Below are 15,475 nucleotides of genomic sequence, written 5' to 3' on the forward strand. Positions count from 1 at the left end.
GAAAGAAAACATGGAATTATAGACCAGTTAGCCTGACATTGGTAGTGTGGAAGATGCTTGAATCGATTATTAGAGATGTAATAGCAGCGCATTTGGAAAGCAGTGACATGATAGGTCAAGGTCAGCATAGATTTATGAAGGGGAAATCATGCTTGACTAATCTGGAATTTATTTGAGGATGTAACAAGTAGAATGGATAAGGGAGAGCCAGTGGATGTGGTGTAACTGGACTTTCAAAAAGCATTTGACAAGGTTCCACACAAAAGATTAGTGTGCAGAACTAGAGCACTTGGTATTGGATAAAGAACTGGTTGGCAGACCGGAAGCTAAGAGTAGGAATTAACAGTCCTTTTCAGAATGGCAGGCAGTAACTAGTGGGGTGCCGCAAGGTTCAGTGCTAGGACCCCAGTTATTTACAATATATATTAATGATTTAGACAAAGGAATTACATGTGACATCTCCAAGTTTGCAGATGACACAAAGCTGGGTGGCAGTGTGAGCTGCGAGGAGGATGTTATGAGGCTGCAGGGTGACTTGGATAGGTTCGGCGAGTGGGCAGATGCAGTATAATGTGGATAAGGGCCCCATAGCAGAAGCGTTCATGTCGCGGGGCTGGAAACTGGAAGTGTCCTGAGCTCATTCTGCTACCACCATCATCTATTGTATCTATTGTATCAACTCCTGCAAAGCTACTACCACCAGCCTACCAAGTCTTAACAAGTGATGGCTCCCAATAATTGTCGCCGGAAGCTTGCGTCCTTTTCAGGACAGACGATAACAGTGATGTCCATCAGTGCCAAGGGGCTTTTATCTGCAAAACAACAACCGATTGGAAAGCTATGTAACGCGAATGTCTGATGTCTTATGTCTACAAGAGACCCACAGAGGCCAGCAACAGCATCGACCTAAGATCCCTGGAATTAAGCTAGTTATTGAAAGGCCACATGAGAAATATGGCAGCACTATCTTCGTTAAAAGAGACCTAATCATCGACCAGACTTCAGTGACAGAAAGGGACAACATAGAAATCCTTGCTGTGAACCTGGGGAATCTAATTGTGACCTCTGTTTACAAACTGCCAGGCTCTACATTTGCCTTTGAAGAACCACAAACTTTCAGTTACCAACACATGAATGTTATCATTGGGGATTTCAACAGACACTGCACCTCATGGGGCTATAAAGAAACCAATAAGGATGGTAATCTTGTACAGGGTTGGGCAGAAGTACATCACCTTGACCTAATTCATGATGCTAAGCTTCCTCCTTCCTTCAATAGCTGCCGATGGAAGAAAGGCTATAATCCAGACTTGGCCTTTACAAGTGATCAAATAACATGTCAAAGCAAAAAACTAGTCTTAGAGCCAATGCCACACTCACAACACAGACCAATCATCATTGGCATTACTGCTGTTGCTAAGATGGCATTTCAACTTTCAAAATGCTGATTGGGAGCAGTTTGCCAGCAATCTGGACGAAGCCCTATCTGACCTCAAGCCAGTCCCAGCAAACGATGATCAGTTCGTCAAAACATTTCTAGAAAGAACAGTCCACGCGGATGTAGAGAGTACTATATGATATGATATGATATGATATGATACTATATACCTGGAATCTCAGCTGACAGTGCCTCATTGTACAAGAACTACTCAAAACTGTTCGAGGAAGATTCCTTCTCAGAGGAAACAATGAACACTGGGGAGATGCTCGCGGCAGCAATATCAGAGGAACTTATTGAGAGTGTTGATATGACACACAACAGTAAGAGAGCTTGGTCAACCCTCAAGAAGCTCAACAACGACCCCCAGAAGGGAACGCTGCACTCTGACGTTACAGCAGATCAGGTTGCTCATCAGCTGCTTCTGAATGGCAAACCACCACACAAGAAGTGCCACAAAAGGAGTCCCTGGCATCAGGGTGATAAAGAGTCAACCTGGTACTTTAACAGCAAGGAACTCCACACAGCAATCGGTTCCCTCAAGAATAGCAGGGCAGCTCGCCTTGATGACATATGCACAGAACAGATCAAACATTTTGGGCAGATTACACGAGAGTGGCTCGTCTTGCTGTTCAACAATTGTGCAACCCTCTCCCAGCTACCTAAAATATGGTGGAAAGCCCGTGTGATCGCTATCCTTAAGCCAGGGAAAGACCAGAAAGAAGCAAAAAGCTACAGACCGATCTCCCTACTATGCTATCTCTTCAAACTCTTTGAGCGCCTCATCCTGAACAGGCTAGGCCCAATCACAGAACAACGCCATATACCAGAGCAAGATGGCTTCTGGCCTGGGAAATCGTGCACCAGCCAAGTGCTCAATCTAACTCAGCACATTGAGGACGGCTTTGAGAGGAATGAACCAAATGGCGTCTTCTTTGTTGATCTGACAGCTGCCTACGACACAGTGAACCACCGGCTGCCCCTCAACAAGCTCCATGACATGACAGAGGACTTCCACTTGACCAAACTGATTCAACTATTACTGGAAAACAGATGCTTCTATGTTGAGCTAAATGGTAAACGCAGCAGATGGAGGAAACAAAAGATTGGGCGACCTCAGGGCTCCGGTGCTGTTCAATGTATACACTAATGATCAGCCAGTGTTCCCAGGGACGAGAAGCTTCATTTACGCTGATGACCTTGGAATAGCAGCCCAGAGCACTCACACAAATGAGGTAGAAGCTATCCTCTCATCATCTTTAGACAACTTGACAAACTATACAAGGACAATCAAGTGAAAGCAAACCCTGCCAAGACCCAAGTTAGCTTGTTCCACCTTTGTAGTCGCGAAGCTGGGAGGAATGGGAGGAAGCTGTTCTTAACATGGAATGGTGCCTCTTTGAGACACTGTGACTACCCTGTTTATCTAAGGGCCACTCTGGACCGAACCCTTTCCTTCAAGCAACACATTAAAAGGGTGAAGGGCAAAGTGAGGACGAGGAACAGCCTCCAATGCAAGCTGGCAAACTAGTCGTGGGGTACCAATGCTTCCATACTGCGGTCAACTGCTACTCTGCTGCAGAGTATGCTTGTCCTGTCTGGGAGAGATCATCTCATGCAAAGAAAGTTGATGCCGCCCTTAATGACAGCTGCAGATGCATCACTGGCTTCCTAAAACCAATGGATGTGGATAGCTTGCATGTCTTGGTCCACCAGGAATCCACAGATCAGTTGCCAGTCAAACTGAACGTAGTAGGCAAGTTGGAGACACCCGCCATCCCTGTCACTCCCATCACCCAGCCCCAAACCGCCTGAAGTCGAGGAAGAGCTTCTTTCACACAGTCCAGCCACTGTCACAGTCTCCTCAAGCAACCAGACTAGCCTTGTGGAAAAAGAAACACAGTGAAAATCACCACCACGAAAAGCTGCCAATTGCAACCAAGGAACAGCTGCCACCTGGTCACAGGTGTGACTGGAATACCTGGATGGCTTCGTACAGGGATGGGCCAATGCAACACCAATGAGCAAATGGGGCTATGCAGATGCGGCAGACACAGAATGTGAAACATCTGTACAATCCATGCCACACCTACAAAGATGCCCACTTCTTGGTGAACAATGCTGCCTAGAAGATCTAGCGGTGGTAAACGAGAAGGCTGTCCACTGTGCACGAGCCTGGCCAAACATTGAAACATAGATGATGGACATGAAAGAAGAAATGTGGATAAATGTGAGGTTATCCACTTTGGCGGCAAGAACAAGAAGGCAGATTAATATCTGAATAGTGTCAGATTAGGAAAAAGGGGGGGTCCAATGAGACCGGGGTGTTCTTGTACATCAGTCACTGAAAGTAAACACACAGGTACAGCAGGCAGTGAAGAAAGCAAATGACATGTTGGCCTTCATAGCGAGAGGATTTGAGTATAGGAGAAGGAGGTCCTACTGCAGTTGTATAGAATCCTGGTGAGACCACGCCTGGAGTATTATGTGCAGATTTGGTCTGCTAATTTGAGGAAGGACATTCCTGCTATTGAGGGAGCGCAGCGTAGGTTCACCAGATTAATTCCCGGGATGGCGGACTGACATATGATGAAAGAATGGATTGACTTGGCTTATATTCACTGGAATTTAGGATGAGAGGGAATTTTATAGAAACATATAAAATTCTTAAGGGGTTGGACAGGCTAGATGCAGAAAAAAATGTTCCCCATATTGGGGGAGTCCAGAACCAGGGGTCACAGTTTAAGAATAAGGGGTAGGCCATTCAGGACTGAGATGAGGAAAAACGTTTTCATCCAGAGAGTTGTGAATCTGTGGAATTCTCTGCCAAGGAAGGGAGTGGAGGCCAATTCACTGGATGTTCTCAAGAGAGAACTAGATATAGCTCTTAGGGCTAAAGGAATCAAGGGATATGGGGAGAAAGTAGGAACAGGGTACTGATTTTGGATGATCAGCCATGAGCATATTGAATCACAGTGCTGGCTCAAAGGGCAAATGGCGTACTCCTGCACCTATTTTCTATGTTTCTATATGGTTTACTCTGTAAGCTTCAGGTGACCAAGGAGTTTAATTGTCATTAGGTCATAATGTCATAAGTGGTAGGAGTAGAATTAGACCAGTTGACCCATCAAGTCTACTACACCATTCAATCATGGCTGATCTAGCTCTTCCTCCTGACCCCATTCTCCCCATTACCTCTGACAACTGTACTAATCAAAAATCTATCTAGCTCTGCCTTTAAAATATCCACTGACTTGGCCTTCACAGCCTTCTATGGCAAAAAAAATCCACAGATTAACCACCCTCTGGCTAAAAAAATAAATTCTCCTCATCTTCTTCTTAAAAGAACGTCCTTTAATTCTGAATGTCTTTTAATTGTACCCTGGTGCATATGGCAATAAACTAATCACATCATCCACCTTCTAACTGAGAAATGACAACGTTTTAAGTTTGCCTGCAAGAATTATTCATTAATCCAGGACACATTATTACTTGTGATATATAATGTATGATAGTAGTCTATTTGAACTGGTAATAGTGGGATCGAGATTAACGGAGAGACTAAAAAACAAAGCCCAACAACAGGACAATTACTTAAGAACAAACACTCAATAATAATGTTCCAAAGCCACATTTTTCTAAGGTAAATAAGAATGTTTATTAAGCAGTAACTATTTACATCTCACCAACTGAAGTTGCTTAAAGTCATTCATCTAGTATCACTGGATGGAATAGTGGATGTACAATTAGGATTTAATAAAATATATAAAAGTATCTCCAATCTCCTAATATGGAGTCACAATTGTCATGTCAGAGCGAGTGCATAATAGTGGGGGCAGAGGAAGAATTAAAAAATATATATCAGCATTTGGCAATAAACCATGGCACAGCATAGGTTGGAGATCTAGGGGCTAAAGAACCAGATTAGAAAAATGGACAGACCGATGGAGAATGGAGAAAGGTGATAAATAAATGAAGGAGGCTGGGCAAAAGAGCACTGGTCACAACTTTGGAGCAGAGATTCTTAGGACAGTGGAGGGTTGGATGGGGGAACAAATGGGATCAAGTTTTAAGAGTTTCATTAAGTTTTAAGAGTTTCATTAAGATTGGTCTCGTTGTGGACTTTTAAAATTTTCCTCAGGGTAAAACGAAACTTGAGCTAGACCACAAGCGAGGTCTCCGTGAAAAGGTATTAATTCCTACTTCAGGAATGAGTGAAGGACATCTCTGCTTTCGTCTTACCCACAATGGCAAGTGGTAACATTTTGCTGGCCATTTCATGGATTAGGCTCATACCACTGAAAGAACCACAAATCTTGCATTGCCTGATTTCTAGCCAAATCAAACTTTCTAAAAAAAAAGCAACAATATGTAATAAATACAGAATGGCTTACTAAATAATTTTGTCCATAAGATGAAGCATTAAGGCACTCTGTGTACTATTTGAGCAGGTTAAATGGAAACATAAATGACAATGCAACAAACAATTTTCTAATGTATGCACCAACTTTGTTTGCAGTTTTAAGTCTGCAACGCATGGTCTTGATCAGGCACGTCATTGGCATTATCCTCAACTATTTGCCGTCTTCGGTGGATTTGTTTTTGCAGCTGAAGTTTGTTGGTGAAGAAGATCTCCTTCCAACCAACATCGAAAGCCAATGCTTGCATCTCAGAGGTTATGGTATCACAATATCTCAAAACAATATGTTCCCAAAGTTTATCAGAATTGCATACCTGCAGGGAAAGCAGAACAATCTGTTTAACCACAAAACATTTGGTTTTAATATTGAAACACATTTTGCTCCTCTAATTTATCCTGCTGTATACTTTTAGCACAACCAAGCCATTTTATTTCACTCAAAGAAGTCAAGCCAGAAATCAGCAATTGGAAAAAAAATTATTTGGCATGAAAGGAGCTGAATACATAGATTATTTTACCCAGGGTAGGGGAATCAAGAACAAGAGGACATAGCTTTAAGGAAAGAGGGGAAAGATTTAATAGGCAGATGAGGGGCAACTATTTCATTTGGATGGTGGTGAGTATATGGAATGTGCTGCCAGAGGTGGCAGGTACAATAACAACATTTAAAAGACACTTGGACAGGTACATCGATAGAAAGGTTTTAGAGGTGGGCAAATAGAACTAGCTTAGATGGGGCATCTTTGTCAGCATGGACGAGTTGGGACAAAGGGCCTGTTTCCATGCTGTATGACTCTAAGATTGATTTAGATATTTCTTGTACCATGGAAGCTGAATGAATGCAACGCTTATCGTCCCTTTAATATTTATGTTGCAAGAAAATGTTTAGAACAATTAGGAGATATGAGAAAATAAATTACTTCTATCAGTTAATCCAAATACTAAAGACCCTTTCAAGTGGTCTAACTGAGATCCAAAGTTAAAATCGGTTTACTATGTACTTAGCATAAGATGGTCATGAATGAATGAATGAATAAGTTTATTGGCCAAGTATGTGCATATACAAGGAATGTGCCTTGGTGCTCCGCTCACAAATGACAACACAAACATACCGTTAACAATTAAGAATAAAGCATAACCACATCAAAACAATAAGGATACAACATTACGGTCTAAACATGTCGATGAAAATAAACCCGAGCAAAAAAGAGACTACAGACTTTGGTTATTGAGTAGAAGTACTACTCTTGGAAAAAAGCTGTTTTTATGTCTGGCTGTGGCTGCTTTGAATGTCTAGAGTCGCCTTCCAGAGGGAAGTGCTTCAAAGATTTTGTAGCCAGGGTGAGAGGGGTCAGAGATGATCTTGCCCACTCGCTTCCTGGCCCTTGCAGTGTACAGTTCGTCAATGGGGGGGGGAGGGTTGCAGTCAACAACCTTCTCAGCTGATCGAACGATCTGAAACGGAGCTGAAACCTGAACAAGGAATGGCTAGTCAGAGACTAGCTAAAATGTTGATTGCCATTTACATTATTGCATGAGTTCATTAATGCTTCAAGGCCTTTTGAGTTGTACTTGCCCAAATACTCCCAGATATTGGTGAGCAACAAGACTTTTGAGCAATAAAAACAATTCATCCAATGATTTAAAATTACATTGCTCTCAGATCCTTCTATGGGCTTTTTCCTCCATCTTTGCATCTTCCTCCAGCCATGTAATCTCCCAAAATTTCTTCTCTGAATTCTTTCGACATATTTGTGCATATCCCTAACTGCCTTCAATCTACCATTGGTAAACATTTGTGTAAGAAGGAACTGTAGATGCTGGTTTAAACCAAAGATAGACACAAAAAGCTGGAGTAACTCAACGGAACAGGCAGCATCTCTGGATAGAAGGAATGGGTGACGTTTCAGGTCGAGACCCAAAATGTCATCTATTCCTTCTCTCCAGAGATGCTGCCTGTCCTGCTGAGTCACTCCAGCTTTTTGTGTCTATTGGTAAACATTTGACCCATTTTATACATACAGGATACTACAACAGGTATAAAGTGAGGAACCGAGAGTGAAGAGTCGAGTTGAGCATGCCAAGATCTTGATCCACTCCTGACTTCCCGTGCGTTGATAATTAAGCCAACTTGGGATGAATTGGAGTGAGTTTCAGGGAATGCAAAAGAGTATTAGCACTAGCTCTGGATATAGCTGCAGCGTGAAACTGCCTTGGAAAACTGCCCAAAATCTACTTTGCAGTGGACAGTAAACCAGCCAGCAAATCAAACCATGGTATAGACACAAAATGCTGGCGTAACTCAGTGGGCATATTTTGTGTCTATCTTTGGCGTAAACCAGCATTGGCAGTCTCCTCCTACACAAATCAAAGAGCCACATCCAAATATGTAATCTAGATTGCACTTGTAGTCAGGTATCTGTATCTCCCCCCCATCCTCTCTACAGTTTTCCTCCAAATACCTTGGCATAAATTACAAAAAGATACGAAATGTTTTCTTCACTAATCTCCTCAAATCATTTTTACAGACGGGGTAAAATTAAATTCATGTTATGTTTATGAACAGACCAAGGAGGATCAGGGTTTGGAGTCATGCTGAACTGCAATTGTGCTCTGTCATGGGGGTGCCAGGGAAGCCGAGAGACATGTGCACAATGAAGAAAACATGAAAAAGAAAATAAAATAAAGGCAAATCATCACAGTCAATTTGCTCATACTTTTGGAGGTGTTGGGGAAAGTTTGAAAACTATCTGTATCCTAATTTGCAGAAAAAAACCCCAAAAGGAAATGTGTCAATGCCATTTCAAAAGGAAGAATATATATTTTCTGAGGCAAATACACAGAAACAGGTGGAATTGAATGACTCAATAGACAATAGACAATAGGTGCAGGAGTAGGCCATTCAGCCCTTCGAGCCAGCACCGCCATTCAATGCGATCATGGCTGATCACTCTCAATCAGTACCCCGTTCCTGCCTTCTCCCCATACCCCCTCACTCCGCTATCCTTAAGAGCTCTATCCAGCTCTCTCTTGAAAGCATCCAACGAACTGGCCTCCACTGCCTTCTGAGGCAGAGAATTCCACACCTTCACCACCCACTGACTGAAAAAGTTCTTCCTCATCTCCGTTCTAAATGGCCTACCCCTTATTCTTAAACTGTGGCCCCTTGTTCTGGACTCCCCCAACATTGGGAACATGTTATCTGCCTCTAATGTGTCCAATCCCCTAATTATCTTATATGTTTCAATAAGATCCCCCCTCATCCTTCTAAATTCCAGTGTATACAAGCCCAATCGCTCCAGCCTTTCAACATACGACAGTCCCGCCATTCCGGGAATTAACCTAGTGAACCTACGCTGCACGCCCTCCATAGCAAGAATATCCTTCCTCAAATTTGGAGACCAAAACTGCACACAGTACTCCAGGTGCGGTCTCACCAGGGCCCGGTACAACTGTAGAAGGACCTCTTTGCTCCTATACTCAACTCCTCTTGTTACGAAGGCCAACATTCCATTGGCTTTCTTCACTGCCTGCTGTACCTGCATGCTTCCTTTCATTGACTGATGCACTAGGACACCCAGATCTCGTTGAACTCCCCCTCCTCCTAACTTGACACCATTCAGATAATAATCTGCCTTTCTATTCTTACTTCCAAAGTGAATAACCTCACACTTATCTACATTAAACTGCATCTGCCATGTATCCGCCCACTCACACAACCTGTCCAAGTCACCCTGCAGCCTTATTGCATCTTCCTCACAATTCACACTACCCCCCAACTTAGTATCATCTGCAAATTTGCTAATGGTATTTTTAATCCCTTCGTCTAAGTCATTAATGTATATCGTAAATAGCTGGGGTCCCAGCACCGAACCTTGCGGTACCCCACTGGTCACTGCCTGCCATTCCGAAAGGGACCCATTTATCCCCACTCTTTGCTTTCTGTCTGTCAACCAATTTTCTATCCATGTCAGTACCCTACCCCCAATACCATGTGCCCTAATTTTGCCCACTAATCTCCTATGTGGGACCTTGTCGAAGGATTTCTGAAAGTCGAGGTACACCACATCCACTGACTCTCCCTTGTCAATTTTCCTAGTTACATCCTCAAAAAATTCCAGTAGATTTGTCAAGCATGATTTCCCCTTCGTAAATCCATGCTGACTCGGAATGATCCCGTTACTGCTATCCAAATGCTCAGCAATTTCGTCTTTTATAATTGACTCCAGCATCTTCCCCACCACTGATGTCAAACTAACTGGTCTATAATTACCCGTTTTCTCTCTCCCTCCTTTCTTAAAAAGTGGGATAACATTTGCTATCCTCCAATCCACAGGAACTGATCCTGAATCTATAGAACATTGAAAAATGATCTCCAATGCTTCCACTATTTCTAGAGCCACCTCCTTAAGTACTCTGGGATTCAGACCATCAGGCCCTGGGGATTTATCAGCCTTCAGTCCCATCAGTCTACCCAAAACCATTTCCTGCCTAATGTGAATTTCCTTCAGTTCCTCCATCACCCTAGTTTCTCCGGCCCCTAGAACATTTGGGAGATTGTGTGTATCTTCCTCAGTGAAGACAGATCCAAAGTAACGGTTTAACTCGTCTGCCATTTTCTTGTTCCCCATAATAAATTCCCCTGCTTCTGTCTTCAAGGGACCCACATTTGCCTTGACTATTTTTTTCCTCTTCACGTACCTAAAAAAACTTTTGCTATCCTCCTTTATATTATTGGCTAGTTTACCCTCGTACCTCATCTTTTCTCCCCGTATTGCCTTTTTAGTTAACTTTTGTTGCTCTTTAAAAGAGTCCCAATCCTCTGTCTTCCCACTCTTCTTTGCTATGTTATACTTCCTCTCCTTAATTTTTATGCTGTCCCTGACTTCCCTTGTCAGCCACAGGTGTCTCTTACTCCCCTTAGAGTCTTTCCACCTCTTTGGAATAAATTGATCCTGCAACCTCTGCATTATTCCCAGGAATACCTGCCATTGCTGTTCTACCGTCTTCCCTGCTAGGGCCTCCTTCCAATCAATTTTGGCCAGCTCCCGCCTCATGCCTCTGTAATCCCCTTTGCTATACTGTAATACCGACACTTCCGATTTTCCCTTCTGCCTTTCCATTTGCAGAGTAAAACTTATCATGTTGTGATCACTGCCTCCTAATGGCGCTTTTACCTCTAGTCCCCTTTATCAGATCAGGATCATTACACAACACTAAATCCAGAATTGCCTTCTCCCTGGTAGGCTCCAGTACAAGCTGTTCTAAGAATCCATCTCGAAGGCACTCTACAAACTCTCTTTCCTGGGGTCCATTTCCAACCTGATTTTCCCAGTCTACCTGCATGTTGAAATCTCCCATAACCACCGTAGCATTACATTTTTGACACGCCAATTTTATCTCCTGATTCAACTTGCACCCTATGTCGAGGCTACTGTTTGGGGGCCTATAGATAACTCCCATTAGGGTCTTTTTACCCTTACAATTTCTCATTTCTATCCATACTGATTCAACATCTCCTGATTCTATGTCACCCCTTGCAAGGGAATGAATATCATTCCTTACCATCAGAGCAACCCCACCCCCTCTGCCCACCTGTCTGTCTTTTCTATACGTTGTGTACCCCTGAATATTCAGTTCCCAGCCTTGGTCCTCTTGTAGCCATGTCTCAGTGATCCCTACAACATCATACTTGCCCATGACTAACTGAGCCTCAAGCTCATCCACTTTATTTTTTATACTACGCGCATTTAAGATCTGTACAATATTGAGTTACGCCAGCCTTTGATGTACAATATTTAGTGCAATTGTGATGAGATATCAACAATATGAAGCATCCAATTTATCTCTGAATCACTTTGACAATGATTTGAAGTATGCTGGTCCTATTTTTGCTTGGCTGGCTGGATGGATTAATGTGGATCCAGAACTATTTTTGTTTCAACATTCTGTCAGTAGCCCCCTCTGCTGGTGACAGTAATAGTGCACTCAAAATTGTGCTCACTTTCAATGCTTGTTCTCCATTCAAATTTTTTTTGTTGTGTGCTCATAAAATGAACATGTATACTGGGGAAAACAAATCTAGATACAAGACTGAAGATTCTCTGCTTATTTGCTGCTTTACAACATTAAATGAGCAGATAGAAAGTGGGATCCCAAAGCATCAGATCTTTACTCTCTTCTACAAAAACTGCATAGAGAATACAGCATTATTATCTTTGCTAAATGTCAAAGCTGATGCTCCGACGTTAACCCATTTCCAACTTAATTCACTTACACTATTAACATTTCCTTCTATTTCCCCCCTTTCTACTTTCCCCCCTTGTGCATTCGTCCAAATTCCTTTAAATGCATGTAAGCTACAGTGCATTCAGAAAGTATTCAGACCCCTTCACTTTTTCCACATTTTGTTATGTTACAGCCTTATTTTAAAATGGATTTAATTCCTTTATTTATCACCAATCTACACACAATACCCCACAATAAAAAAGCGAAAACAGGTGTTTAGAAATTTTTGTAAAGTAATTAAAAAGAAATAACTGAAATATCACATTTACATAAGTGTTCAGACTCTTTGCTATGACACTCAAAATTGAGCTTAGGTTCATCCTGTTTCCATTGATTATCCTTGAGATGTTTCTACAACTTGATTGGATTCCACCAGAGGTATATTAAATTGATTGGGCATGATTTGGAAAGGCACACACCTCTCTATATAAGGTCCCACAGTTGACAGTGCATGTCAGAGCAAAAACCAAGCCAAGAAGTCAAAGGAATTGTCCGTTGACCTCCAAGATAGGATTGTGTCGAGACACAGATCTGGGGAAGGATATAAAACAATTTCTGCAGCATTGCAGGTCCTGAAGAGCACAGAGGCCTCCGTCACTCTTAAATTAAAAAACTTTGGAACCACCAGGACTCTTCATAGAGCTGGCCGCCCGGCCAAACTGAACAATTGGAGAAGGGCCTCCTTGGTCAGGGAGGTGACCAAGAATCCGATGGTCACTCTGACAGAGCTGCAGAGTTCCTCTGTGAAGATGGGAGAACCTTCTAGAAGGACAATTATATCTGCAGCACTCCACCAATCAGGCCTTTATGGTAGAGTGACCAGACGGAAGCCATTCCTCAGTAAAAGGCACATGACAGTCTGCTTGGAGTTTGCCAAAAGACACCTAAAGGATTCTCACACCATGAAAAACAAGATTCTCTGTAGATAGGTCTGATGAAACCTAGATTGAACTCTTTGGTCTGAATGCCAAGCATCACCGCTCATCACCTGGCCAATACCATACCTTCGGTGAAGCTTGGTGGTGGCAGCATCATGCTGTGGGGATGTTTCTCAGCAGCAGGAACTGGGAGACTAGTCTGGATCGAGGGAAAGATGAACGGAGCAAAATACAGAGAGATCCTTGATGAAAACCTGCTCCAGAGTGTTCTGGACCTCAGACTGGGGTGGATGTTCACCTTCCAACCGGACAACGACCCTAAGCACACAGCCAAAACAATGCAGGAGTGGCTTTGTGACAAGTCTGTGAATGTCCTTGAGTGGCCCAGCCAGAGCCCAGACCTGAACTCAATCGAACATCTCTGGAGGGACCTGAAAATAGCTGTGCATCGACGCTCCCCATCCAACCTGACAGAGCTTGAGAGAATCTGCAGAGAAGAATGGGAGAAATTACCCAAATACAGGTGTGCCAAGCTTATAGCGTCATACCCAAGAAGACTTGAGGCTGTAATCACTGCCAAAGGTGCCTCAACAAAGTACTCAATAAAGGGAGGGTCTGAATACTAATGTAAATGTGATATTTCAGTTATTTCTTTTAAATTAGTTTGCAAAAATTTCTAACCACCTGTTTTCACTTTTTTATTATGGGGTATTGTGTGTAGATTGATGATTATAAAAAATGAATTTAATTCATTTTAAAATTAGGCTGTAATGTAACAAAATGTGGAAAAAGTGAAGGGGTTTGAATACTTTCTGAAAGCACTGTATGTGCCTCAGCATCTCTTGACAGCATAGAAGATGGATGCTCTTTTCAATGGATATTCTTTTCAATGGCTCTCAAGAACAATCCAATTCCCTCACTCATTTCCCTGCAGCCAGTTTTGTCAGACAGACACATTATCACTAAAGATATATGTGATGGAGGGAATGCAGCAAAATGCTTTACAGATGGATTACAGATAATGATGGGTTTGTCACGAGAAGAGATGAAGGAAACTCGACTTTGAAAGAAAAAAATGATCTGATTGAAACACAAAATCCTACATGCCTCGTCACGTTTCATGTGGCTGTTGATATTTCCCCTGGCTGGTGCATTTAAAAACAAGGGCTCCAATCTCTAAATGAGGGGTGAGCCCCATAGAAAATAGATAAAGAACAAGTTCTTCTTCCAGAGGATAGTGAATCTTTTGGGTCTTTGGAGACTCAGTCCCTTAGTGCCTTTAAAATAACTCCAGCTATTCCTCGATTCCGTTAATCTAAAAAAACTTTTTAGATTGTGGGAATTAAGGAATAGCTAGTTAGTGCAGGGTGGTACTAAAGTAAAAAAACAACCACTATCTGATTGAATGGCAAAACAGACCATAAGGGGAAATGACCAGCTTCTGTTTCTTAAATTGTTATACAGCCAAACTGATGAAGGCATTTTCTAAAAAAAACGTACTTTTTTATTTTCTCTACAAAGGATTCCATGGTGATTGACAGCAAGTACAGTAATATACTGTTTGTGTATGTAGTCTGCATGCTTGTAACCCATACACTAATTTGAGAATCCCCAACCTCCAACTAAATTTAGATTCATAGCGAAATAGGCTTGAGTAACTATTTTCAATGATTTGCCTTTCTGCCGGTATTATACCCAAAACATGACACGAGGTAAATATAAATAGTTCTAATTTTTCAAATATTAACAATCTAATATTGAAAATCAGCTCACCGTTTTAAGCATTTTGGATGCTTGGGAAAGTCTCGCGATGTCCTCAAGCTCCAAACGTACAATTATATTAAGAAGCAGGTCTTTAGGAAGACGTTCGAGGTAATCAAACTCCTGCTGACACAGCCTACAGACATACTCGAGGATGCCATTGCCAAAAATTACAGAAACATGAACTAAAATTTAAACACACAAGAAAGTTATTTAGAAAGTTTTACCCTAATAATCAAGGAGTTGAATCTAATAGTTTGTGAAGTCCAGTGCAAGGATCACAATGTACAATTAATTTGTGACTGTTGTGCATACCATAGGTAGAACATCAACATCAAGCTGCCTGAATTAGTAATGATTTCAGTTTTCATTTTCTACAAACAAACCATATTGATGATCGATTTATTCACAAAATGCTGGAGTAACTCAGCAGGTCAGGCAGCATCTCGGGAGAGAAGGAATGGGTGACGTTTCGGGTCGAGACCCTTCATCAGACTGATGTCAGGGGGGCGGGACAAAGGAAGGATATAGGTGGAGACAGGAAGATAGAGGGAGATCTGGGAAGGAGGAGGGGAAGGGAGGGACAGAGGAGCTATCTGAAGTTGGAGAAGTCGACGTTCATACCACCGGGCTGCAAACTGCCCAGGCGAAATATGAGGTGCTGCTCCTCCAATTTCCAGCGGGCCTCAC

General features: G+C 42.3%; 1 protein-coding gene across 1 annotated transcript in view; it reads right to left on the reverse strand.

Moving 5' to 3' along the window:
• Positions 1–5,155: 5,155 nt before the first annotated feature.
• The window catches only part of LOC144599146 (F-box only protein 36-like), a 46,760-nt gene continuing 36,440 nt past the window's right edge, over positions 5,156–15,475 (reverse strand). The window contains exons 3-4 of the mRNA XM_078409881.1: positions 14,798–14,970; positions 5,156–6,172 (exon numbers count right to left, since the gene is read on the reverse strand). Coding sequence (XP_078266007.1) covers positions 5,960–6,172; positions 14,798–14,970 — 386 coding nt within the window. The 3' untranslated portion in view covers positions 5,156–5,959. The remainder of the gene's footprint in view (positions 6,173–14,797; positions 14,971–15,475) is intronic.

This window comes from Rhinoraja longicauda, chromosome 13 (genome assembly GCF_053455715.1).
Source record: "Rhinoraja longicauda isolate Sanriku21f chromosome 13, sRhiLon1.1, whole genome shotgun sequence".
Taxonomy (NCBI): domain Eukaryota; kingdom Metazoa; phylum Chordata; class Chondrichthyes; order Rajiformes; family Arhynchobatidae; genus Rhinoraja; species Rhinoraja longicauda.